This window comes from Pleurodeles waltl, chromosome 3_2, assembly GCF_031143425.1.
Source record: "Pleurodeles waltl isolate 20211129_DDA chromosome 3_2, aPleWal1.hap1.20221129, whole genome shotgun sequence".
NCBI classification, from domain to species: domain Eukaryota; kingdom Metazoa; phylum Chordata; class Amphibia; order Caudata; family Salamandridae; genus Pleurodeles; species Pleurodeles waltl.
This window is the reverse complement of record NC_090441.1, coordinates 42,519,740-42,546,712: the sequence shown is the minus strand read 5'-3', so window position 1 is coordinate 42,546,712 and position 26,973 is coordinate 42,519,740. Positions and strand designations below refer to the sequence as shown.

Here is a 26,973-nt window from a genome sequence, read left to right as displayed (position 1 = left end):
AGACTAAAGGATGGGGGCATGCAGTTAGAGTAGATCCCATGATCTTGTTGATGTTCTGTTGGCTCTAACATACCACTCAAATTCCTCTGTCTAGAGAACTATCTGAGCCTATATGAATGAGTGACAGGCTTAAATGTGTGCCAGACAAAATCAGAGGAAGTGAATTGAACACTTGTACCAGATGAAATCACTTTGCTGACATCAGTTTCCTTTTAAAATGCATCCCGGTCTATCAAGAACCTTTGGATAGTGATAACCCTTAACCTGTCCGATCTGTATGGGGTAAATCACCCTGCAATTGTAACTTCTCTGGGAGGACTTCTGTAGATGGACCCCCCCCCCCCCCCCCCACCTCTCATGGACAGACCAGACACATGCACATAAAATAAACTTTGAGAGTAGTGCATATCTTTCAAACACTAGTTTATGTTAGTTCATAGAGCTTTTTTTTTAAACCCTCACAACACAGACCTTGAATTTTATGTGATTGGAAGAGAGGGCACAGTTGCCCTACAAAGCACTATGCAAAATGGGTAAGGGAGGCTTAACTCTCCCAGACTTATCAACTTAATATAAAGTCACACCATCAGAATGGTGTTGGGGGAACCTCATAAAATCTGGCCTCACATGGACTGGACTGTGGTGGCCAGAACCATCAGGGCCTGATCTGGAAGCCAAAATGTGACCGATCTCTGAATGCTTACGATAGCTCCCGAACCACATTCACTATCTGGGCAAAGTAATCAAAAACAAATAATCAACTAAATTTCCCCATTTCTATGTACCTCACATTCATGTTTGCTCTTCAGCCAGCGCATTTAACAAATTGAGAGAAGGAGGGGGGGTAGTTTAACGATCTCGGATACGTTCTCTAGGAATGACGTGAACATTTGATGAGAACAAACAAGACTTCCACCTAGGCAACACAGTGATTCCATTATAATCAATTTAAGCACTGGGGGATGAGCCCCCCAATATTAAACTGTTGGCCACCCGAGACCTGACCTACATAGAAAAATTGTCCCCCATGTATAGTGTCCTGAGGGAAATAACCCCAGATATCCTGACTACATTGAAAATGCATTGGCACAGAGTGCCTGGGAGGGTGCCAGAAGATGCTCAGTGGCAAAGTTTGTGGTGAGAGAATATGCAGGGAGGCACTCTACAAAGTGGTGTTTGATATCTTTGCCTGCAAAGCTATGCAAGGTGCATCCACAGGCTAATGCTTCATTTTCACTGTGATGCGGTACAAAAGAAGCCTTCCATTATATTTGGTGGGAACGTCACCCTATGTGAAACCGTATTGGGCTCCGATATTGGCTCCGATGCAAACTACGTTGGGATACCCATCGTGGCACAGATTTCACTTTCGCAAAGCTTGGTCCGTGCTCTCCTCAGTTAAAATATCTAACTAAACCAGACCTTCTAATGTTGACTGTCTTGGGGCAGCAAAGACCACATTAACCTCATATTGGAATACAAAAGAACCTCCCCCTATTTCACAGTGGCACTCAAGACTTTGGCACATAGTGGCAATGGAGGGAACGTGCCTACTAAATGAGCAGAGAGTTTAGCCCATGACACTGAACAGATCATAAAAGGAGAGTGTTAAGATGACACCTGGACGGTGATCTAGAGCCTCATAATTTTAAATTAACTTGATCTTTAAAATGGAGAACCCAGGACTGTTCTATCTGCAGTTAAGTGGAAGAGCATGGACAGAAGGTTGGGGAAATTGGAAAGAAAAGTGAAAAAACACCAATATAAAACGCATTTTGTATAATTCAGTAGAAAGTGATACATTAGAAGCCGTTCTCCTGAGAAATGTGTTTGCACTGTATTACAGTTTTGAAAAAAACAAAGTGGTTAAAACATTTTTAAAAAAAGGATTCAATAGTCTACATCATGGGTGTGAATTCAGGAATCAAGGTCAGGCTAGCTATACCAGCAAGCCCTGGGACAACTAATTTCCACTTGACAAGGGGAAACCTAAGAAGAAACTCTAGGATAGATCTGATAGGCTAATGCCCTTCTGGCCCAGGGAAACTAGCACAGGAACTCAGAACAAGGTTATATATAAAGTCTTAAACCAAAGCAGTATGACAATGGTCCATATGGAAACTAGGACAAATGCTAGGAGTATATGGCCCAAGTCCATTTCTGCACTGAATTATTATTATATTATTAATGTAGTTCTGCTTTACTGTACATCACGTAGGAAAATAATGGGTGTTAAAGTATTTTATTAAACCCAAGTGATTCTGTGTTATAAGGCACACATAAGAAAAGCCCACTAGAACAGCTGTTTATGTTTATGGGGTTATTGTATTTAATTTTTTTAACTACGGCTCATGCTCAACAAGCAGGATGTAACAGATTAAAGGTTTATAAACCTAATCGTGTTTTTTCTTTATACGGGAAACATGAGAAAAGACTGTTACAATGTGTTTTTTTTTTGTCCAAAACATTTTTATATAGCTCATGCATCAACTATTGAAGCACTTTTTTTTTCTTCTTAAAAAAAAAAAAAATATTACATACAAAAGATAGATAGATAGATATATATCTATCTAATATGTTCAAGGAAAACAAGGTTCTGCTAATCACTCTGTAAATACATGGTCATAGAATCTCAGCAGAGAAAAGACCTGAATACTGCAGACAGGAAGGAAATTCTTGTAAATAGAGAAGAACAATACGAGATTAAGAAAGGGTTACAGTCAAAACTAAAATGCTGCACACCATGGCCACTTCAGACATGGCAGGCTACTGCAAAAAACAGTATGAGGAGTCTCGATTCTTCAGGTTTTAAGAGGTGTTTACAATGTAGGTAAAGGGAGCACACATCAAACTCCCAGTGTGTTCAGTTGGTAAAAAGAAAGCAGTCTGTAAAGACCTGTCCTTCCAACACATTCACATATATGGCAAGTACACTCAATCGCATCAACTGAAGTGTTTGCCAGTGGTTTCCGGGGGGTCTCAGTACTAGTGGACCCAAAATTGGATAACCAAGTACTCCTCTCCAGCACTTCACTCTATCAGGGTAGCGAGACAGCAGTCAAAGGCTTACTCAAGGAGGTGAGGTGGGTTTAGATGTTCAGCATACAGTGCACACCGTGTTACCAGCCAATAAGATCAATGTCCAGTCAGTGCTTTACTTTTTAAAAAGAAAAGTACTTTAATACACACAAGAAATCTACTACACATAAAACTAGGATAAACAGTGAAAAACAGCCATCTATACATGTTCTGGGGGCCAGAGGTCTGACACCAAATAGTATTATAGTGCTTAGACGCAAAGCACTATAAAAACAGTTAGCACATGGACATACAATTAGCATTGCATATTACAGACCATGTTGCACAGGGTTCCTCTGTCGCTAGAGCCGTGATAGCAATCCTTGTATTGCAACGGTGTAGTTTCAGCGTATGATATGCAGTCAAATGTTCCAGATCAGCCCCAGAACCCACCACCCAAATAACAGAAGTGACCTCCTGTTTTTAGTAAACACCGCTCGGGTGGCATCAGGGATCAGATTGCAGGTGCCTGATGTCTTGGCACAGTTTACTGGAGTCCCACTAGTCTAGGAGCCACTGGCTAGCTGTATGAAGGTAGTTGGCTGGCCAGAGTGTCAGTACACCCTGGTACGCCCATGTGTCAGAAAGAGAAAGGTAGGGGGGCCTGTACCACAGGGCACTCTTCCCCATCAACAGGTAAGTGTAAGTATCACACAGGCTCCCACAGCACAGTGGAGGGGTCTGGGCAAAGTGATCTCCCCTTCATGAACTGTGATCACGCTTTCCCGTCCCCCTGTCTCTGATGTGCTGCAAGCTTCCTTATCTTGAGCAGCTGTTTGCAGTTTCCTTGTCTTCCAATCGCATGCTCGACAAGCCTCACATCTCATTCTCTGCATTCAGGCTGCTGACTGATGCCTTTGCTCCTTCACAGTTGGCAAATTCGTTCAGAGCAGAATCCATCCATCACAAGAGAAAACTCTTGTTCAGAAGCAGTGAGCAAGCTTCCTTGCCCTTACACCATGGACCCACACCTGTCTTCTGTAGATGCATGTTAGAACCGGAGACCAGTCTTGAAAAACCACTGAACACTCATGCCAGACTTTTAGCACCTCTGATTGATAGGCTGATCCAATCATAGGGTCCGCTACTTTTGAATCCTTGGAGCCCTTCCAATTGAGAGGCACATGTGTCGTGCTCCCTGAGTGTGCAAGGCATGCAAGGGGGACTTACTGGGCTTCAGGACAGGCTCTTGGTATCTGCCCGGGCTATTCCCCAGAGGGGAATTTTTATTAACTCCAGACCAGGAGGCACTGACAATCACCGAACAAAAAGGGGGAAGGATCCCTCCTACCAGAGTTATGGCAGCTAAACACAGATGAGAGCAAGTGTCTACCCCAGCCCTCCAGGCTTCCCCAAGGAATAGGGAGGGGCATGGGGAGCTGGGATGTCAAGCAGAACAGCTCGGCTCACATTAAACACAATGGCTCACCTCACCATTCTCCCCGAGAGAACCTACTGGCTCTTAAACACCCATCCCAAGTAGACAAAGGCAACAGGACGACAGGCAAAGAAGACTGCACAGACTTGATCAGTAGGCTGGCTAGTAGTCCCCCCCCCCCCCCCCCCCCAAAGGGTACAAGGCTTCAGGTATCCATCACTATACATTTATTGCTGCCACCACTGTTAATCTACCACTGCCATGGTAGAGAGAGCCAGAGCCATTCTGTGTAATAGAGAGGGTCATGCATAGTGCACCCCTGTCTCGGAGCTAAGCTCTAGGGTCTCAGTCCATGTAAACAGGGAGATCCTCCGTGAATATGCATGATTGGCATGTTCCCTGAGGTAGGGATCTAGAAACCATATAGTAACTTTTAAGTGACTTGCCTGTTGAGCACCATAAGGTAGCAGAAGCACGCTCTCCAGCGACATGCAGAAGACTTACCGTCCCAACAGTAGGGTTAAATGCAACAAAAAACTGGTGTGAGCTAATTGCAGATCAGGTTATGCAGTTCAGATCCTAAATCCAGCTCTCTGCCTGAAATCATATGTAGACACTAAGAACAAACAAATGGACAGGGCAAAAATCTGCAGTAAAATATGCAGTAATTCATTAATATCTAGCCTCTCAGTCTGGTGGCATACATGTTCTAGAATGCAAGAATAGATGGAAGCCAAACACCAGAATTGCACCTGAAATGGGTCTGATTTCAAATATGATCAGGAGGGCATGTGCAAGCACAAACTAACATAACACTGGTTCCAAACTAGTGTTCATCTTGCAGGCAGGATCACAGAACGTAGTAATGCAGAGCCCTATGGTGTCCCAGTAACTGGATCAATATAATGGGACTCGCCAGCTTTCTAGACCTTGCAGTCCAGATAATGCATGCAGGACATGGAGGTTAATATTTAGATTCAGGTATTAAATTATGAATGGACAAGTGCCTCTTCAATATTCCCTCCCATTCTGATTCGTATTTTGTTTAGTGGTTATATTAGTGACCATTATGGCAATTAAGATTTAGATAACATCACATTTCATATCAAATGCAACAGTGTGTAGACCACTGCAATATCCTCATCTTGCCAGCAAAGTATTTGAATGTGAAGGGTTCATCCAGAAGTTGACTTTCCAAGGAGCGTTGGGAGCTAAGGGCTTCTCAGCCTGGTTGATACCAAGATGCAATCAAATGTAGGTTTTTAAAACTTCATTTAACTTGCCATGTGGCTTAAAATGCAAAATAAACTGGTGATTCAGTTGTACTTTTTGATAAATATACCATAACTAATTTCTTTCAAACAGTAATAATGAGTCTTCGCAAATACCAGCATGTTAAGCTAAAGCATTTTATTGTTCTGAAAAATTACATTATATCTTTGATTTTTAACAAAAATGTATTCTAACAGTGATTCATTATCTTTGCAGGAGGGATCCACACTAAGTCACACCGGGGACGGCTGTCGTAGCTTTTATTTTATAGAAAAAAATGCCCCAAATTACATCGGAGCTTTTGTTGACGAAGGGACTCCCCAGATCCACAAGACTATGGGACATAAAGACATTAAAGTACGTAAGAACCCAAACAATGTTTACCAGTTCGTGCAGCTAATGTAAAAGTGTTTTTTTTTTTTTTTATTTGTTTGGCTTTATAAAAACCTTAGTATACCTTGAGGTGTTCGGCTATATGGTTGGCAGAAACCTGGAAAACGCAGCAGCTGAAGTAATTCACCTACACATAGGCAGGGCAGATGACAGTAAGGGCAAGTTACTTTGTTCACCTTTGTCTCGTCCAACCCCAATCGTTAACAGGCTAGTCCAGCCTCCACAATCCTTTGTATGAAGTCTATAAGAATGTTTGCTGAAATAATTATGGGCAAAGTCTAATGGCGTTGGTTTACTAGAACAGAACAGGAGCTATCTCTAGGCTGCAAAGGGGACAGTGAGTTATTTTGCCAAAGGAGTGGGCCGCGGAGAAGAGTGCACCGGAGAATGTTACACAGATAAACTCCACCATCTATTGCCCCCTCATCTTGAGGCCAATCTGCAGATTCTTGGCAATATTTTAATCCAATTAAAGCCAACGCCAAGTTCCTGTGTCTGCTATAGTGTTTACCCAGGTTAAAATCTCCTCCTTGGCACTTCCCAGAGCTTCTCAAGATTTGTTATCCATAATACTTGAAACTCTATTGAAGCTCATGTTGATTTCAGTACGAAAATAACAACACTTTAATTTTGATTTTTATTCCAATTTATTTTTAGTCTGTCTGGGATGCAACTTAAGACAAACGATTTGGACCCAGAACTGTTTTCACAAATGAGAAGCCTGCAAGAATTAAATCTTTCTGGAAACCTGCTCTCGGACATTCCCAGTGACCTGAAACTCCCAAACTTGAGAGTCTTAAACTGCGCTGACAACCAGCTGGAAGACGTTACACTGTTGGAACATCTCTCTGCCTTGGAGGAGCTGAACTATGACGATAACTTATACATGACGGTAAGAGACAGTATGGAGCATGGGACTCCAAGTCCAAATTTGATAGCCAGATCTATCATTTTGTAAGTTAGATGTGGGTAAACCTGAATTGATTGACCTTAAGACCTGTGAACAAGATTTGCAGTGCACAAGCATACTGTTAAATTTGAATACCTGCCTTAACGTTTCATTAATGTTAGCTATTTGAGTCCGACACAGGAAGCAATGCCATTCTTAAATGCAGGGTTAGCCACTTAAAATGCGTGGCCTCTTGTTTGGGTAAATGGTGGCTTCGGGTTTGGCGCAAGACACATTGTGGTGATGAGTACTGTCCGCACAATTCTGCGCTGAACAACTTTCATCCAGTGTCAAATATCTACTGTCTTGCCAAATTGTTGGAAAAATGTGTAGACAACCAACTGTCAGTATATTGAACAGTTCAACGTACTCAACAAACTTCTGTCTGGATTCAGACCAGGGCACAGCAAAGAAACTGCTACTGTGGACATTATGGCCAGTGCCTAGACTGCAACGATTCTTGCCTACTCATCCTCGTAGACCTCTCATTGGCGTTCGATACTGTCAATCACAACAGCCTTCTTGAATTGCTAGAAAACTGAGTGGGGCTATCAGGTAACATACTCAACTGGCTTGCTTCCTTCCTACAGAATCTCTCACAGCGAGTCAAATTAGACAGCTCACTTTCAAATGCTTCACCATTGAGAGACAAAATCCCACAAGGGTCGACCATTTCCCGCGCTATTTATCCTTTATGTGGAGCCACTGATGGAAATCCTCAAACCTTGCATACCATATGCAAGCAGATGATACACAATTATACTTAAAGATGTCCTCACTGAAAGATGTCGCCCATCCTAACCACATGCTGGTTAAAACACCAACCTGTCTCAAAACACCCTCAAGCTGAATTCTCTGAAAACAGAATTCCTCCTTATCTCCCCTCATAACAGCTCCCCACACATCCAAGATTGGCTTATCCACCTAGATGCCCTCCACTGCAAACCTGTCATTATAGAATCCACTAATTCCCAGGGTACAACCTGGATACGAATCTGAAAGTGCAACCACGCGCAGTGCTTCATTCCACCTCATCCTACTGAAGAGTGAAGCCCTTCCTTCTACCACCAGATTTCAAATTGGCAGTACAGTTATTAGTGGTCTCCAGACCAGAATAGGGCTGTGCGACCCTAATGGGTCTCCCCAACTCGAGTCCTGCGCCATTCAAAGTGAACCTCAAAGCAGCAACAAGAATGGTAACAGGCACAAGACACTTTGACCCATTACCTCTGACTCTGGTTTCTCAACTGGCTCCCTTTCGAAACCGAGCCCAGCTTAAAACTCCTTGCCTGGCAGAAAACATTTGAATCTCGGGGGCAACCACTTCCTCAGAAGTGCAGACTCACCCAGGCTAAAACACTCCAGATTCAGAAAACAAAAAAACCTACGCTCGCTCCTTTTCTTTTCCCGATTGGCTCTGAGGATATACACCTCTCTACCCCCTGAGATTTGGTCAAACCCCTTCGCCCACAGTTTCAGAATAGAGATAGAAAGGTTACTGATGAACAGATTCCTCACACATCTCGGTCAGTCTGACTTCAAGAATCGTACAATGACACTACAGTTGCTAAGAGGGCCCAAGTACCTCCATTCCAGGAGAACTGCACAAAAACACTGTCTCCCAGCTCCCTGTAATCAAATCTCCGTCTTCCCTCATCTTTCAGGAATGACTGAGTGCTTCAATAATGAGTTACGGTTGTTTAATAATAGTTCTGATGCATCATATCATATTTTGTTTATGTTTTCAGCTTTCTGTTGTATATAGTGGCCCTCATTACGAGTGTGGCAGTCAAGACCGCAACACTTGCGATGGTGGTCGGACTGCCGCAGACAGGTCGACCCGACCGCCCTATTATGACTGTGGCAGATGGGCCACGGTCCGATCGCCGGCACTGCCAGGTTGCGCCTGTCGACAGCCTGGCGGTTGCAATCCGCCAGGGCACCGCTGTTTGCTGCCCTGGGGATTACGAGTCCTCTTCTGCCAGCCTTTGCATGGCGTTCTCGCTGCCATGCAAAGGCTGTCCATGTTGTAGTGAGTTTTTTCCGATGAAAAGAACTATGGTATAAATATTCCCATAAACAGGCTGTAGGGGAAGTGTCACTGTAATATCCTCTAATGGAAAGGGCGCAATGAGCAGGTGTCCCAGAGCCTTTTTCATTCTTGAACTGTTTGAAAGTGCTCATGGATTCTAGATGCGTTTTTTTTATCCTTCTGGGAGTAGTGACACTGAGTAGCCTTGTTTTTTTTTTTTTTTCGTTTTTTTAAAAGTAAACTTTAATACTTTTTGACAGTGCAGAATAGCATCTGTATATCTGTGCATTAAGTGTTATGTAGATTCTAAATTTTTCATTTATACTCCACTAAATGGCTCATGTTAACGTGCATTTAGAATCTAATTGTCATTTCAAGCGTATTCTTTCAGTGACAATAGTTACATGCCACGTAGTTCTGGGTGATCTGTTACCGGGAGATGAATTCTCATCTGTGTTGTGAGCTTTTTTTGCCCGGTCAGCTAAATCTTCTGATAATTTGTCATCTCACTTTTGTGGCCTTCATGGTTTGTTCGTCTGTTATATCCCACTCCATCTTTTCCACATAATTTGGAGTCTTCAGGCTCTCGCAGTACATTGCTGTGTACCTTTTAGCTAATGCCATGTCTAAGGTGGCCATCCTCATTTTCATTTTGTAGGTTTTTATTTTTAACAGGGAATATTCCTAATTGAGGTTGGTTAATGGATTGAGTGGGTAATGTGCTAGTGATTGTCTGTCGGCTCCACACCACTTAATCGTATAACTCTGCTCACAGCCAAAAACATATGAAGACCGTGTACCCCTGTTGCGCTACATCTATAGCAAGCTGATGTTCTACCTGGGCAAATACTAAAAAAAACAAAAAAAAAACATTTTAGGTCTGAAATATGTTTTGTGCATGTAGTGGAATCATGTTAGTTTAAATCATAAATGTGGATACATTTGTTAACTAAAACACAAGAGGGCCAATGGAGTTTTAAAGACCTGCAGGAGTTAGTTTCCCAATAAATCACATCAAAACACTCAATCTCCTGGGTCTAAAATGAAGAACTAGATGGGAACCGAAGCAAGATATAAGGAAAAAGAGATGCAAGGCCTGTAAAAGGAGTAATCCTTTTTAAACGACAAATTCCCTTACCCAACGTAGGTGGCATGCTTAATCATCGGGAACCTCCTCACACCATGATATCTGGTCACGATATGGGCTACAACCTCCTTTGCTGCAAGGGAGAAGCTCTGCAGATGTTTGAAGAGGTATGGATAATATCCAACAATGAGCAGAGGGTGGTGAAGACAGTGGAGTGTAACGAAAGCAGAAAAGGCTGTGAAACTAAAATTGACTACAGGGTATGTGAAATATTTTATTAATGCATCCCTGTGCCAGGATTAAAAACTAGGACACTACAGGAAAAATTAGATCTGTTTACTCGTGTCCTCAAAAACTGTCAACCTGTTTCTGCCTATAACCCTCAACGGAGGTGTTGCAGTATTCTTCAGGACCTGAGATAATGGTACTGCTGGTCATATAAGTGCTCCTGTATGAAATGTGATCCTAAATTCCTCAAAACCATCCTTATGAACCTTCAACTGATAGTGATAAGAGGTTCTATCAGGGGCAACTCTCCAGTGTCGGGTGTTGAGCCTCAACTCTAGCCTTGGTGTTGTGCTCAGGGGACGTTCAACCCTTCCCACGTAGCTGTTAATATAGTCCGTATCGATGATGAAGCATGCCACTTATGAGGGAATTAGTCCATTAAAAGGACTACTTCTTTTACAGCTAGGCCTCTCATTTCTTCTTTCCCTTTTTCTTGATTCAGTTCCGGTCTGGTTCTTCATTTTAGACCCAGGAGTTTTGCAGCGTTTTGATGACAAATGTATTTAACCTTTCAATGGCTTTCGTCCGGTCTGAGTCCGTTAAGGGTTCCAGGTATTCTTGTGATAGGTTTTATCATGCTTGTTTACTATGTCCACCCCTGACAATTACTAATGCAGTATATAGATTAGTGATTAATTTTCTACTTTCTGCCAAGGGGCGTAGTGTTTTTCTACTAACCGGGGCTAATTTTGCATGATGAAAAAATTGACCAGGTCTAAGGACAAAGGACGCTTGTGCTTTGTCCAAATGTGAGAAGCTGTTTCTTTAAATACATATCTCCTACTTTTTGACATCCCCTTTCCCTCCGCCTAGTCATTGAATTGTTAAGATTTTGGATAGGTAAGTCTCACCATCCAGTCTGGCTCATTCAATATGACGAGGTAGTTCGATCAGCAGGAGCGTCCTTCTCAAAAACATGAGGAAGAGGTTAGTATTTTAACCAGTGTTGTGATTTGATTGCTAAAGGTTCCTATGTGTTTGTTACACTAGGGTTTGCTCCTAATTCCTTTGATCACCTGAATGAGAGGCTTCCATCTGAGGGTTACCAACACCTGCTGCCTCTTATGCTCTTGGTGGGTTTGTGCTTTCTACTTCTTTCCAGCTCCTCCCACAGTTTTCTGACCATTTGACTTTCAAAGACATTTCTTTCAGACGATGTTCCATGTAAGACATCTTGTGCTCCATATTGCTAGTCTCAGCACCTGGGTCTTTCAGAAGTGCCATCAATTGTCTCTTCTTGGGTCGTATTGGTTACTATGGGTTCCTTCTCTTCCATCATGGACCCAGAGGCTAGCAGAGAACTAGTCTGCTTTGGTCAAATAATTCCTGCTATTCTCCTTGGGTGACATGGTCACCAAAGGTACTGTCTGTTCACATAGGTCCTCACCTTGTATCCTGCTCTATAGTCTCTGCCTTCAGCAGTTCTCAGCCATGGTAGTAAACAATGGGCCACTCAGCCAGCTCCACCCAAAGGACTGCCCTGCTACCTCTGATGTTCTTTTCCCCCTCCTCTCACTGGAGGGCTTCCGGGAATAAATCGGTACACTGAGCAGCCCTTCCTCCTTTATCAATAGTAATGCAATAGCAGAAACTTCTGTTTCTTTGTATTGACTGTGAATGTAAATGAGAACAATCATTAACACTTTAGCTGAGTGACCAGAACAAATGGCACTAAAAGTTCAGGGAGCAAACCCACCATCATTATCTCTGGTTTCCCCTCTTGAAAACCTCCTGTACAATTGTCCAGGGGTACACTCACTAGTAATAGTGTCCCATATCCATCAGCAGCAGATCATTGCAAACTAGTAAAACAGCATCACCTGGAGAAATTAATGTGACATTAGTTTCTGCCGTAGTTCCTCAGTCCGAAAGGGCCTACTCGTAACTATCCTGTAATCTGCCTCTGAAATTACTGCATTCCCTAGCTTCAGTAATTCTGGGTGCAGTATTACGGCGTGAGAGGAACTAGAGGGCCTTGGAGAAGGTGACAATCTGTATAGCAGTACCTTTTAAAGATTTGTACTATAGCTTGGTAAGCCTTGTGAGGGTAGTAAAGCTGACGCATACACAACACAGCATGGTTTGTCACATAATACCATTTTCTTTGTTCAGGAGTAGCTGTTCTCTTTAGAAACAGTAAATATGATGGTATGAAAATTGTGCAGTACAAAACACAAGTGTTCCATCTACTTCCTAATATTTTTTGTGGTATAGTGGTGTTCAGGGAAAAATCTAAATATTGATATACTTTACATAAATGAGGTTGTTGGCCTGTATGTTTATGTTACGATTTCTATTTCCTTTTTCCTTCTAGATCAGCGATGATTACAAGGTCATGTGTCTTTTGCCAAAACTTCGGCGCCTCAACGGCAAAGATATAACCTCGTCAGCCAATCACGTGCGATTTGTCAACGGCAGGGAGCTCACCAACCGTGTAAGCTTACTTTCTTGGAGTACTTTTTTTTTTGGGGGGGGGGGGGGGTCTTCTTTTCCTCCTTGTTGATGTGTGTGGGTTTTTTTTTTTCTCCCCCCCCTCCCCCCCCAAGTTGCCATTTGATGTCAATATCATATTTCAGTCTCACTAGTTTATGCCATCCCATTACAGGTAGGAAATATGGCCGGTTTTTGGATCTGACCGCTTTTGACCAATCCCAAGTGTACATAGCCTCTTACCTCAGGATGCGCAGCCCAGGTGTCCAGATAAAGGGCAGTGATGTTAAGATTGTGTTCCTCTAGTGTCTTCCGTTTTTAACCATTTTAGGGCCTGGAAGAGCATTGAAGCAGTACACTCTGCCCTCTTCTTCACATCCTATTCTCACTCAACCTTGGCCAGGACCTTAGCTTGCCATCACATCCTCATAACCTAACCACATTCCTTCAATAGAATTACAGAATGGAAACCAATTTTGATTCCTTAACTTCATTCCAAACAGGGTGGCCGGTGTTCACTACTTGTGTGGACATCATAGACCATCTACTGAGATGTCTTGTGTGTGAGTGGAAATTGATGGATTTATTTTTTTACAACATGTGGGTCGATCTTATAGGCACTTGTGTCTTGTGATGTCTGGATTTCATCAAATAGTACGTCCACCGCTTCTGGTTTAGATGCACTGTAGCCATGTAATGTGGCATTTGCCTGCACCCTCCGGCTCCACCACTACAGTGTCAAGTGGGGTGTAACAAACCCACCTTACAGCTATGCTTCCATCACCTTGTAAAATAAATAGTGCAGAAAGCACATCCTAGTCTTCCCTTGTGTATACAAACATTGGCATGTACACAGTATTCTACCAAAAGTTGGTTCATATGATCTGCACTTATACTGAGTACATAATATCGACTACCAACATATTGTCAATGTAAGTAGATGCAGAGTTGTCATAGTAAATCAATACTTCCCAATGTATGCTTATATTGACGATATGCTGGAAGTTGATAATGTGAAGTCCGTATTCAAGCAGGATGTCTTCTTCACCTTGATAATTTGGAATATAACCCATGCATACTAGCAGCATCAAGTTGGCCACAAGATAACAAGCCAAAAAATGGAGGGATAGGAAGAGGTTATGGTCCAGTGTATGTCCTCCCGATAGATATGTCAAAATATAAGATACACTGTTCCAAATAGAAAGGGAGAAAGGATACTATGGCGGGGGTCCTAAAATTTAGGAGCAAGAAACCTCACACATCCAAAAGGATGTCATGCTTCATCATCGGAGTTGCTCCTCGTCAGACCGGCACTGCAATGTCTGACTGGCACCACCCCGAATGGGGGGGCTCTTTGCCGGAGATCTTTTCAAATAATGATGCTGTAACCCCAAGAGTGAGTAAGCAAGGAAGGAGATCAAAAGTAGTGGTTAAAATTGGCTCTCAAAGGCTACACCGGATTACTATTCACCAGAAATTATCAGAAAAAAAGAGTATCCAATCACTTGCATTCAGGGAACACGGACCCGGGTAGGTTTACCGACAGTGGCGGCAGCGTTTAAAAATTGACTTTCCGTCTGACCACTGGTCTGTGTGGTCCTAGGAAGCGCGCTCCCTAAATTAGGATGGGCGACAGTTAGGAATAATTTTTTCCGCACCAATGTAAGTGATTGGATACTCTTTTTTTTTTTTCTGATAATTTCTGGTGAATAGTAATCCAGACTCCCTTACGTTTAGGAGATACACATAGTCATTTAGGTCCTGACGAAGCATCACTGGATCTGTATGGACCACCAGGATGCAAAACATGTTGACCCTTGATAGGGATGGTTTGGAAATTCCCTGCCCTCATTTGTTCTTTGATATAGAGTGATTGATCATTATTTCTGTTTCACTCTTATGACTATTTTTTTAACCTTGGCCTTTACCTCACATCTGGTCCAATAAATTAATTACCCGGTGTAGACTTTGAGAGCCAATTTTAACCACTACTTTTGATCTCCTTCCTTGCTTACTCACTCTTGGGGTTACGGCATCATTATTTGAAAAGATCTCCGGCAAAGAGCCCCCCCATTCGGGGTGGTGCCAGTCAGACATTGCAGTGCCGGTCTGACGAGGAGCAACTCCGATGATGAAGCATGACATCCTTTTGGATGTGTGAGGTTTCTTGCTCCTAAATTTTAGGACCCCCCGCCATAGTATCCTTTCTCCCTTTCTATTTGGAACAGTGTATCTTATATTTTGACACAAGATAACAAGACCACATGTTTCAGTGCCACTCTAGTATCCATTGTGAGCTTTCCAAATGCCTGATAACTAAACTTTTGATTACCCAATTTTGGAGTTATTTTATTACATTTCTTTTTAAATACTTTAATTACACAGTCAGCAAGGATGCCATTTTTTGGTTGAGCTTGGCAGTGCACAAGTGCTGTCTTCGACATGTTGTAATCTACATCTGTGGGCCTTAACCACGCCCATCACTTTAATTTGTTACTTGGCCTGCCTTTCAAAATTCCCTTGATTTCATAGGAAAAGGCTTCACGTTTGTCCCGCCTTGAGGCTGCTTTGTTACCGCCCTCCAGACTGACCCTGTTATATGAATGATTGCACGATCGGCCATACAGCTTAGTGTGGCGCACTATTTTTTTTCTTTGGCCTCGCTGCTTCACTCTGTGTGGCCGTATGTTGTTTCTTTTACTTTGGCTGCATGTTTAGCATTGTTGTGTTTATTGGTAGCCTCGCCCTGGGAGCCTATACACCATTGTTAATGTTTCCCTGTGTCCCCTCGTGACGGGCGCTTCATTCTTTGTTCAATTGTAATGCACTTCCTTTGTGGACATCCACATGCCCACACTACTTATCTGCCTTTTGATTGCCATTGTTTATTTCATTTTATGTTTTACAAATGTATTTTTTAGATCAGTTCTTTTCTAGAGCCAAGGCCAGACTGTAACCCGGTTTCCCGGTCCCAAAGTCGGCAGCTCTGTATGTTACTCCATATCACTGCGACCAGTATTCTCGTGCCTCTTTGCATGTCCCTGCGGTCCTCTTTAAAATTGCACAAGGGCAACAATAAACTGCAGGCTTTCGTTATTCTTTTCCTTTTAACGCGTGGTGTATGTCCCTTGCTCCTAACGTAGTCGACTGGATTAAACCGCTCTTTTTTTTTTTTTCTTTTTCTTTTTCTTTTTCCCATACAAAAAAACTTTAAAACAAATGCCGGTTTCAACGCCAGTACCTTTTTAACTTTCGCAAATGCGAGACCTAATGCATTGCAAATGTTTGTCTTGATTATGATATTGTTCACTAGCTGATGAATGCATATGAATACTGCAGACATTTTCGATGCCTTAATGGTTAAAGTATCATGTTTGGATAGCTTAAAACATATATATATATATATATATATATATATATATTATTTTCTTTATAATGAATTGTTTGCATCTATACTCCTGTGGCCACTGGAAGCTCTTGAAAAACCAGCATTAGCAAAGCCAGTAGCTTTTGCCTTTACGAAATCTATTGTTTGTCAATGTTTTCAATATGCGTGTGTGTTGTGTGTTTTTTTTTTTTTTTTTTTTTTGTTGTTTTTTTTTTACATGTCACAGAGCTACATGTCTTAAAGTTAAAAAAACAAAACACGATGACCTGGTCACCGTTAAACTTTAATGCAGTCAATGCTGGCCAATTTATAGCGCGTTTAAAAAATAAATAAATAAAAAAACGAAACTTTGAGACCTACTCTGTTTGAAATGTCTAAAAAACATTAACAAAACCAGTTGACCAAAAGATTTTGTAGAAACGAAACCTATTGGCTTTGCCAAAGCTTGTCTTAGGAAACTTTCATTTTTTGTAGGCACAGGGAGATTAAGTGATTTGCCCAGAATCACAGGATGTTGAGCCACTGCCGAGACTAGAGCCTGGTTCCTCAGCTCCAAAGTCAGCAGCTCCGGCCGTTACGCCACATCCTCATTTAACCCCTAAGCAGCGCCAGGCCATTGGGGTTGTGTGCTATGTGCACATCTGCTGAGAGGTTCCTCTCTGGCCTGTGCAGTGCATGCGCATATTTTGCTGCTTTAAAAAACAGTCGGGCCATGGCTAATGTTTTCCCATCATCACAGACATTTCTTTGCTCAGTGTTCCTTATATTTGTGAAACGTGCCCAGCAGCATGTGATGTATTTTGTAAACCTGACATACAGAATCTGACGTGGTTTGTTACAGGTGATGGAAACGGAGCATTCAACAAACTAATACGAAGTAGGCACTGAAGGCAGAAAGTGCTGCCCTTAGAGTAGCTCATTGCAAAATACTCGGAATATCAGCATTGAATGCCTCCGGCGCATCATCATCATCATCATCATCATCATCATCATCATCATTGGAAGAGTATTTAAAAAAGGACAGACCCAACAGGCAGCCTTAAGTCAGTGCTCACTCCAGACAAAGGCTAGGTGGCGGGCCATGTTAGAACATGCTATTCCCTTTGAGGTGGACTAATCCGCTGCAGTAAACGGTGAATTTATCAAGTCGGTCTCATATACATATATTTTTTTAAAAACAGACCATAAACTGCCTCTACATAAAGACAATGCCGTAGCAAAACACAAGAAAATGTGTAACTGCGTCAGTTGCTTACCAATGTGAAGTACAAAAGTGTACTAAAATAATGTTAGTCATGCTGTTTACTCACAGGCACCATTTTAATCTGCATGTTTGACAATGTAGTGATTATGATCCTGCGTGGGGGTTAGTGCAAGTGAGAGACTGAGGGCACATGCACTCTCAGTAAATGTAAAAAAAAAAAATAATAATAATGTACCTGCTGGACAGTGAAAGGACATTGGCCACTGAAAGCAGTACTTGGTCCCATAGCCACCGCAGGGACGAAGAATCCAAAAAGCTGGAAGAAGCCAGAGGCAAGGAGGAGCTGCTGACCATTGGGAAGCAAGGAAATAAGACCCCTTAGGGAGCCAGCCAACGGTAAGTGAAGAGGTGCTGACCAATGGGAAGCAAGCAAATGAGACACACATGGGAGCCATCCAATGGTAAGAAGAGTGATGTGGGAGCCGTGTGGGATCAGCCAGTGGTACGACGAGGTAAGTAACAGGCAGACTTTAAGCCCCCTTTAAGATTTTTTTTTTTTGTAGTAGTAATGAACAGCGTGCAAGCATAGGCCCTGCAGACTAAACCTAATGAGATGGACAAGTCAGGTTTTTTTATTTTTTTTATTTTGCTAAAAGCAGACAAATGTGTCGAAGATTGTAGACCATTGGTTGTACTGCAGCGCCGTATGACGACTCTTCAGCAGTTACTAATTGGTTCCTCTCCCAATGTCCGCTTTTCCATAGTCTCCTTTAGCTCTCCGTGGGTTCCTGAACTGGAGATGAGGAGCCTCTACATCTTAGCATATACCGTGCCAGCCTGTTTCACTGAAATTAACAAACACTGGCCATTGAGTCACCTCCTTGCTAGTGAGCTTACATTATGCCAATGAGATCCTCTGCATGCATATCGGATCATGATGAACCTGGAAATTTCTCACTACTAAGCAACATTCCTTTGTAAAGCAGCCATGATTCTGGGAAAACTGTGTCCCATTCTGAGCTTCCTCCAGGTCGTTTTCATATTCTAAAATGTTTAGCTTTCTATGGTTTCTTCCCCAAATCTTAAGTTATTTCAAAATGCTTCCACCTTGAGAGAGGTGTGTGTGTGTGTGTGTGTGTGTGTGTGTGTGTGTGTGTTTTTTATTTTTATTTTTTAATGTATATCTCAAATTTCAAGAAAAGCTGCACTACTTTAAGGGAACACCTGACAGGTTGATTAGTTGCTTCACAAAAGGCGTGTCTGTCTAGAATCATTTGAATACTTACGGTTTAAGTGCTTCACAAATACTCTTCAACACAACATTACCAGACAATAGACCATATTTATTCTCCAAATGCACAGGAAATTATTTCTGGTCCTAGAGTATCCTCATGTTTGGGGTTGAGAATGGTCCTTTTTCTAAGGCAGTATTGCCACATGTATATACTCAGTAAGAAAGGACAGCCCAAAGAGACAAAGCAGATCAATTTTGTAAAATCTGCTTGCAGTGATTATACTTGGTTTGTCGTAAAATAGCTGCACTGTACAGTCCACAGTGAAGAAGTGTTTAATGTAATAAAGACTTTCTTTTGATCAGGTGTCTGCTCACTGGGACCAAAACTACAAAAATCAACTACCCCAGAGTTTCTCAGCGACACATATTAATGCAGTCAGAAAAGACTTTGTAAAATCAGCGATGGTGCAGATCAAATATGGACCAAACTCACTCCGTGACTTCACAAAGTGGAGGGTAAGTGCTTTGATTAAATAAAAATGTTCATATGTATATGAAATAAAGATATTGAAAATCCTAAAGGTTTTTCAGTTGCAAAAAAAATATTTATCATAGATAAGAGGGTGAGAGCAGTAGAATCTCGCAATGGGCCCCATCCTCCTGAATCCCTCGAAATATCTCTGAATTCGATGTCAGGCCATCCAGACACTGTAACACTGTGAAAACCAATAGTAGTCTCCCTACTTAACCTGTTATGTAATTTGTACTTGTGCTGTACCTCTGCGTACTGTTCGTCTGTTCATTCTTCATTGCTGGGGGGGGGAAAACCCTTCCTTATTAGCCATGATCAGGATTTGGATTTATTGTCATTAATATTACTTTGCGATGCTCTGAAATGAAAGCTACATTCGGGTGTCACTCTCTAGTTCCGTTCCGAGCAAAGGTATTTCCGCAGCAACCTCTCATCTTAGCTGCCGCAACTATATACATAATCCTCACTAGAGATCCTAAAACAGCCCAACACTTAACTTCAAAGCCTTTCCTTGGATCCACTGCAAGCTTGAATAAAAAGTTTACAATTTCTGGATCCACGTTTGTCGTAGAGCACACTTTCCCTTGAATTATGTTATGCTGATTTTGTATAGCGCACTTGTCACGTGTGAGGAGGTCCAGGAATTGGTCTTGAACATTCTACCTTCATGACTTCACTTTCCCAGGAGATCTTCAAATCCATGATTTTTATATGATTCCCCATGTGATCTAATGGTCACCATTCGGCATTAAGTAGGTGCCATAGGGAATAATCTTATCTATAAGTCTTTAATAGTTTTGCATTTCAACCAAATAACATAACGTCACTGTGCTATGCACTGCAATTAAGTCAAAAAACAAGTACAATGCTAATAATAGGTCAAAGTTTCAAATAATCATTCTAATCTTGTAGAGATATAGGTATAGACTCGGTTTCACAGACGCTTCATGCGACTGGAATTTAACATGTCATTGTAAGAAAATGTGATTTGTCTTTTATCAACTAGTTGTATTGACTTATTGGTACCCCCTAAATAGTTTACAATGCTCCACATCTTTTCAAACTTTTGGGGACATCCTCGGTCCTCCTACAGCACCTTTTCGGCCCCTGGAATGCAGTTTGCTTTCTTTACACTGCTCAAGTGTAGGGTAGTGCTTGTACCCCGCAGCCTAGCTGTGTTTCATCACTCCAAATTATAGAATAATGCATTTGTTTTTTGGGGCACATTATGCCCATGTCTCTTGTTGACTCCTCCTCCCAGTAGTGCTTCAGTCAAGGGCCGTGTGGATGAATCATCCGAATGTTTGCAGCCTCTGGGGCATAGGTATGAGATGGCTTGCCTGAACCTTAGCATGTGTACCCTCATGTAGTAGCCTCTGTGAAGGATCCTTAGCTTTACAAGTCAAAACCTCGCCACCTTCCTTGCGCTCCTTATGGCTTGAGTCCACTCCTTATCACTAATGTCTTCCAAGTCCTTATCCCATCTTTCTTTGAACTTTGCTATGGGGCCTGGAGAGTTATCTTTTTTTTATGTGTGGGGGAAATTACTCTTTGTGTGGTGGTTCAGTTCGGACCCTGTCCTCCAGGGGGATTGTTAACTCCATATGTGTGCACTGAAATTTCTCTGTATCCAACATTTGAAATTCCTCCTGCATTTCGGTATAGGTTTTCAGCCCTGTTGTGTCCCACAAATTTACTGATACCAATGATGTCTTGCTTATTAAATCCTGGTAGTCTCTACTTCTTTTTGATTTCACAAGTTTTATATTGGGTTTTTAGCTTTAAAAAAAAAAGGGGTTAGCACATTTTATACAGTTGCAAAATAGGAAAAAATGAAAAATCGCCTGACAAGATATATAGTACTAATTGACTGACTGCTAAGGTGGGAACTGAAAGTAAGAGAAACGCAGGGGGTAGAAGAGGGAAAAGTTGCCACAGTAATACGTGCAGAGTATGTGCATGCCTTAACATTGAGGTAGGGTAAGTATAGTCCGGTAAACGGCCAATTATTACATGTCACCCTAATACTCACCGTACAACTCAGTACTGTACTAATTATTGTTGGTACATGTCACTAGTGGGGATTTTACTAATTCAAGTAATGGTCCGAGTTGTTCCACAAAGATTTATGGGCTGAAATCCAGGGATATTGGGTAAGCCTGATTGGTTGTGTTCTCCTAATGTAACAAAGCCATTCCCATCAGGCATTACCCGAAGCATTCCCTAACTATTTCCAGGAAGATAAAATAGTCTTATGAGCTAATGAAAACATTAGAAGGAGGAGTGTTTACTCCTCCATTTAAAGAGCTAGGGGATGTGGAGGACTGAAGGAGCCACAAATAGAGCAAGAAACTCCTGGGGAATTTAACGTGGAAGATGTCATCAACAATGTTGTGTATGTTCTTCCAAAAAATCAAGTAGTGAGGGGGCATTCGTACAACATATGGCGCACGTTGGCATTCTCAGTATTGCAACTCCAGCAGTTATTGTTCTCCATCAGAACTAAGGAAGCCAATCAGTGTGGGGTCCAAGATACTCTAAGATGTGTAATTTGATTTGGGCTAAATTGGGTGTGATGTTCTTCTAAAATGGGGATGCCTACAACCTCTCCCAGTCAATAGACGACCGGTCGGAGTGCCCGTCATGGGTCCAGTGTGTCCTCCATTTCTGTTGTCGGCTTACACAGTGAGGTGGTTAGAAGTTTCAGTTTGGAATATATTTTGGAAGCAATATGACCACCCTTTCTAACGATTACAAGAAACTTAGGCAAGGAGGCATGTGCTTGGCAATGGCTGACTTTTTAGTTAAAGGAAATTATAGAAATTTACGGGGTTAATGTCATATTTCTGTCTGTCAGAGAATGGAATAGGGTGCAGTCTGGAACCGAGGTCACCAACAACATATATGCCTTTTGCCCGCCAATGGCCTTCTATAGGGAGAGTAGCGTCCAGTTTGATTTCTTTTTGCCGTATTGAAGCCCTGAGGGAGTGGTGGAATTTCACCTCGGAAAAGGGAAGAGTCTAGGCGTAAGAAGACATTTGTGGTAGGATTCAAATGGGCGGATTTTTAGTTATTGTTAGAAAGAATGGTAAAGAGAGGTTCTCGACAAGCAGCTTCTTAAGGGTTAACCACGGAGGGACAAGTCCAATGCACCATCTAACCTGTTTGCGCCCTGAGCTGCTCGAAAGACAATTTGGTATTTCTTAGTCAGCCAGGCTGGCACTTCTTTGGCTTTGTCGCTAACCGGTCATCTGAGCAGAAGACCGGGGCCATACTTAAAATATAATTAGCAATCGGTGTGATGACTATTTTAATCTATTCCAATTTACCTCACCATGTAAAGAACTTTGGTGACCATCCATCTAGGAATTTTTCGACTTGTTGTGTAACCAATCACTCATTATGTATTATTTATCTCACCAGATCTTCGCTGAACTCGAGACCTAGGTATTTGAGAAAATTGGGCTACCATGACAACCCCGAGGAACCCAGAGTTTCTTTGGTACAGGACAAATTAAGTGGGCTAACTTCCGATTTGACCTTGTTGAGAGTTTAATCAGATACCAATGAATAGTCCTTTTTTTTGGCCATCATTTCAGGGGTGGCTGTATTGGCATGGTCAGTCACAATCAATAAAACCTCATCAGCATAGGCTGCTATCTTGAAGTAACTGTCGCCCAGTTTTAATCCCACCAAATTGGATCTCTCGTTGAGAGATAGTAAGAGTGGTTTAATAGCTAGGAATAAAAAGGGAGATAAGGGGCATTTCTGTCTGGTGCCTTGAGTAAGTGGAAATTAGATAGGACACCATTAGTTCAAAATTTGGCGAAGGGGTTGGAGTAAAGGGCCATAGTCATCTTCCTTTTTTTTTGTATAGAATCTGTTTTTATTAGATATTTAGTATACATCAAGCCAAACTCTGCACTTAATGAGCATATACCAACAACCTTACCTGTTGAGATCATTGCTACAGTCAATCAACATATACATTACTATTATCCACACCGTAAGACTATATATATATATATATATATATATATATATATATATTTTTTTCAAACTCCATATATATACTTTTAAAGTCGTTACTTTACTTGTGTTTCCTTATGCGTAGTAATGTGCCCTCTTCTGTCTCCATCTGTTGTGCCACCTAATGTTAGACTGTCCATCACTGCAAAGGTGGATATTAATGTACCGCAGGCTTGTATGTCTTCTTCAGCTTTATCGTCTGTTCTAACTCGTCTGAGAACCACCTCCTCCGCCATAGACACAGATCTATATTATCCCACAGGTTTCCTCTTAATGTTGTATTACAGCCTCCCAGTATGCTTTAACCAGCGGACAGTGCCAAGCTAGATGTAGAAACGCCGCTTATACATTCTTGCCATTGAGGGCACCCTTCCAACTTTGAATGGTACATCTTATGAAGTAATAGTCATGTAATATAGGTACGATATTTAAAGTGAGACCATTTTAAATCTCACATTACTAGACACTGCTTGGACCAGAGAACACACCCTATGCCACTGCGAGTCATTTATCTGTTCCTTCCCCCCCCCCCCCCCCCCAACCCCCTAGCTCTTCTTCCCATGCAGTTTTCGACCTGAACTGAAGCCTGGGGTCTATCAGTGAGCAGGGCTTTATACCTACGTGTGATTAAAATGGCGTGTCCCTCCCAGCTCCAGTAGAGCCTGATGTAACATTGAGGTCGGTGGAGCACTGGGTCCGGATCCCTTTTAGTTTTATTTACTATACTGGTGTGTAGGAGAAATTGGCCCTCCCCCAGAGTGAATGTCTCTTCTGCTGCTTCAAAAGAGAGAAAGCTATCTGTGGGGTAAAGGTTTCCCAGTGTTTCACACCCCCCATCTGTCCAGGCCCTAGTATCAATGGCCTCTGCTAGCATGCGGAAAGCAGGCAGATCCCAGAAGGAAAGTTCTCTAGCAAATGGTGTTCTCTGTAACATCCCCTTTGTTGTGCGTTCCCATAGGGTCGCCGTATGCATGATAAGATAGGGCACCTTTTCCAGGGGTTCTGCCGCCAGAGTGCAACAGCTTCAGCAACATGTTTATTCTGCTTCCATTTGCCAGTAGTAACTTCTCCCAGTTCTTGTCTTCTGAGAACCAATGTGCAGCGTGTTGCAGTTCAAATACTAGGGAATACATTTCCAAATTCAGTAAGGAGAGCACCCCTGCCCCACCCCCGCGTTAGCAGGTGTAAGCATTTGCCATGCCACTCTACATCGTACACCCTTCCAAATAAGTTTGTTGAGCAATGAGGCAATCGCTGAAATATCGCCCATGGGAGTGTATCAAACGAGTGTTGTAGTGTGTATAGGCAACGGGGCAAAAAAAATCATTTTTGCTACTTCAGTTCGTCCAGTCATTGACGGTGGAAGGGCCATAGTCATCTTTATAAAGGAATCACCTACGTTAAAGCTCGACATGGCAACTTTTCTGAAAGGGCCATGCTACCTTGTTTAATGTTTTTCCCGCATCGAGTGCTATTTACGCCACAGGGGAAATGTTAGTCTTTGCTAATTGTAAGATATGGCCCAATAGTCTAATGTTGTCATTGGGGAGTCTGCCCTTAAAGCCAGCATAAGGGAAAGTAATATTGCTTTAATTTGTCTGGCTAAGATTTTTGCGTATAAATCCAAATTAATGAGTGATGTCAGTCTATAGTTTTTAGGGTGGGTATAGTCCTTTCCTTCATTGGGGATGAGTGACATTATTGCTTCTGCTGTGGTACCCTGGATAGTGTCGGACTCAGCGTAACTATGAAAGAGATTCAGAAGAGGGGAGCGTGGCTTGTCTTTGAATAATTTATAGAAACGATCAAGGAGTCCGTCAGGACCAGGAGCTTTTCCCAGTGTGAGGAGTTTGATGGCAGTTTTGTAGCTCAGAGCCTGTGATAACTAGGTTCAGGACGAGTTGACGTTGGGCATCTAGTTTGGGAAGGTGACGTTTACCTAAATACACAAGTCTGTCTGTAGAATTGAAATTTGTATTTTCATAGTACAGGTTTTTGTAAAAATCTTGATGTGACAAATTTCTAGTGGATCGAAGTGTAAGCTGCCATCCTTATCTCTGACTGGACAGTTTTATTGAGATGAATTTAATTACCCATTAGCCTGCTCTTGTGCTTAAGATTTTATTTGTATTTTTAACGATTTATGGTGTCTAACAGAAGAGTTCCTTTCTTTGAGTGGTGTCTAATTTCCAACTGTTTAATTTTGGTTTCTAATGCTTTGATCTAGGTGTTTGCAGATTAATGTAGATTTTCCTAGTTTTAATGACAGAAAGTCTTAATTTTATTAATGACACGGAGGCGAGTAATATGCGTTTCTTTTCTTGCTTTTATTAAACAGCAGCAAGTGAAAAAAACTACAAATCCCATAGGTGAAGAGAAATGAACCAATGGGAAAAGATTTGTAGTCCATGTTAACAAGAACCAATAAACAGCACAGTATGCCATTATGACGTAACTTGACTGCGAACAGCCCTCTTTTCTTGCAGGTTAAAGTCAATTAGAACAAAATAAAGGAAAAATAGAAGCCAAAATAAGAACTGCCATAATAAGGGATAGTAATTCAGAACAAAAGTTCATTAGTCGAGGACACTGTAGATGAAGAAAAGCACACTGGTGGTCCGTCAAACCCAGGAGTGTAGAAGAGGAAGGACGAATAAACGATGATGGAACATCCGAAGATTGAGAACTTCTTAGGAGGCAGGTTGAACAGCCGATGTTGACACTGAAGGGATGGGGAAAAAAACAGAAAACAAACAGCAGTTATTGATAATAGAGGTGGGATAATACTCGCCTCCTGTCTTTAATAAAATTAAGACTTTCCGTCATTAAAACTAGGAAAATCTACATTTTATGACAAGACCAGAGCCTTCTATTATGCGAGTTCAAAGCAAATTAACAACATTGGTAGAGATATTATCAACCGGTTTACAGTAAAAAATTCTGAAAACATTATCATTCGACCAATCAGCGGATCTAAGAGTGTCCTCAAGGAGGGACACGCCCAGAAGGCTTTAGATGCCATAGCACCTCTGGAAGAGTGAGCTCCAAATCTGGAGGTGTCAATGCCGGCCAAAGACATTATCCATTTAACCCAGCGAGCTAAAGTAGCCGTAGACACAGGACGATAAGGCCTCCTGAAAGAAATAAGGAGTTGTGGAGTTGAGGACGTTCTTAAATGAGCTGTCATCTGTTCATAAACTTTTAAACCTTGTGCAACACATAATTTGGGTTGGTCCGGGAAATATGGATAAAAGGCAGAATGTAGATTTGTTTTAGTTCTGCGAGATATAGAAAATAGTACACCAGAAGGAGTAAATTGCCTAGAAGAGATATCCAACGCTTTAACATCAGAAATACGCTTAATAGAAATGAGACATAACAGCATGGTGCGTTTTGCAGATAACATTTTCAAAGTAAGAGAGGAATTATCCGGCCATGCAAGGAGGAACTTCAACAGTACATTAACATCCCATAAAAACCTATACTTAGGTAAAGGTGTATTAGAAAACTTTACTCCTTTAACAGACAAATGAGAGGGTGTTCACCCACAGGTTTTCGATTAACGAACTGATGACCAGAGGAAATGGCTGATCTGTACAGATTGATAGTACGGAAAGCTTTGCCTTTGCTAGCTTTGGCGGCCAGGAAGTTCACGATAAAGGTGGCATCTGCTGAAAAG

General features: G+C 41.9%; 1 protein-coding gene across 3 annotated transcripts in view; it reads left to right on the top strand.

Annotated features, from left to right (window-relative positions):
• The window catches only part of LRWD1 (leucine rich repeats and WD repeat domain containing 1), a 185,111-nt gene that overhangs the window by 42,140 nt on the left and 115,998 nt on the right, over positions 1-26,973 (top strand). For all 3 annotated transcript variants that reach the window (XM_069226701.1, XM_069226700.1, XM_069226702.1), the window contains exons 2-5: positions 5,945-6,085; positions 6,779-7,013; positions 12,792-12,911; positions 19,097-19,249. In XM_069226701.1, coding sequence (XP_069082802.1) covers positions 6,006-6,085; positions 6,779-7,013; positions 12,792-12,911; positions 19,097-19,249 — 588 coding nt within the window. In that variant the 5' untranslated portion in view covers positions 5,945-6,005. The remainder of the gene's footprint in view (positions 1-5,944; positions 6,086-6,778; positions 7,014-12,791; positions 12,912-19,096; positions 19,250-26,973) is intronic.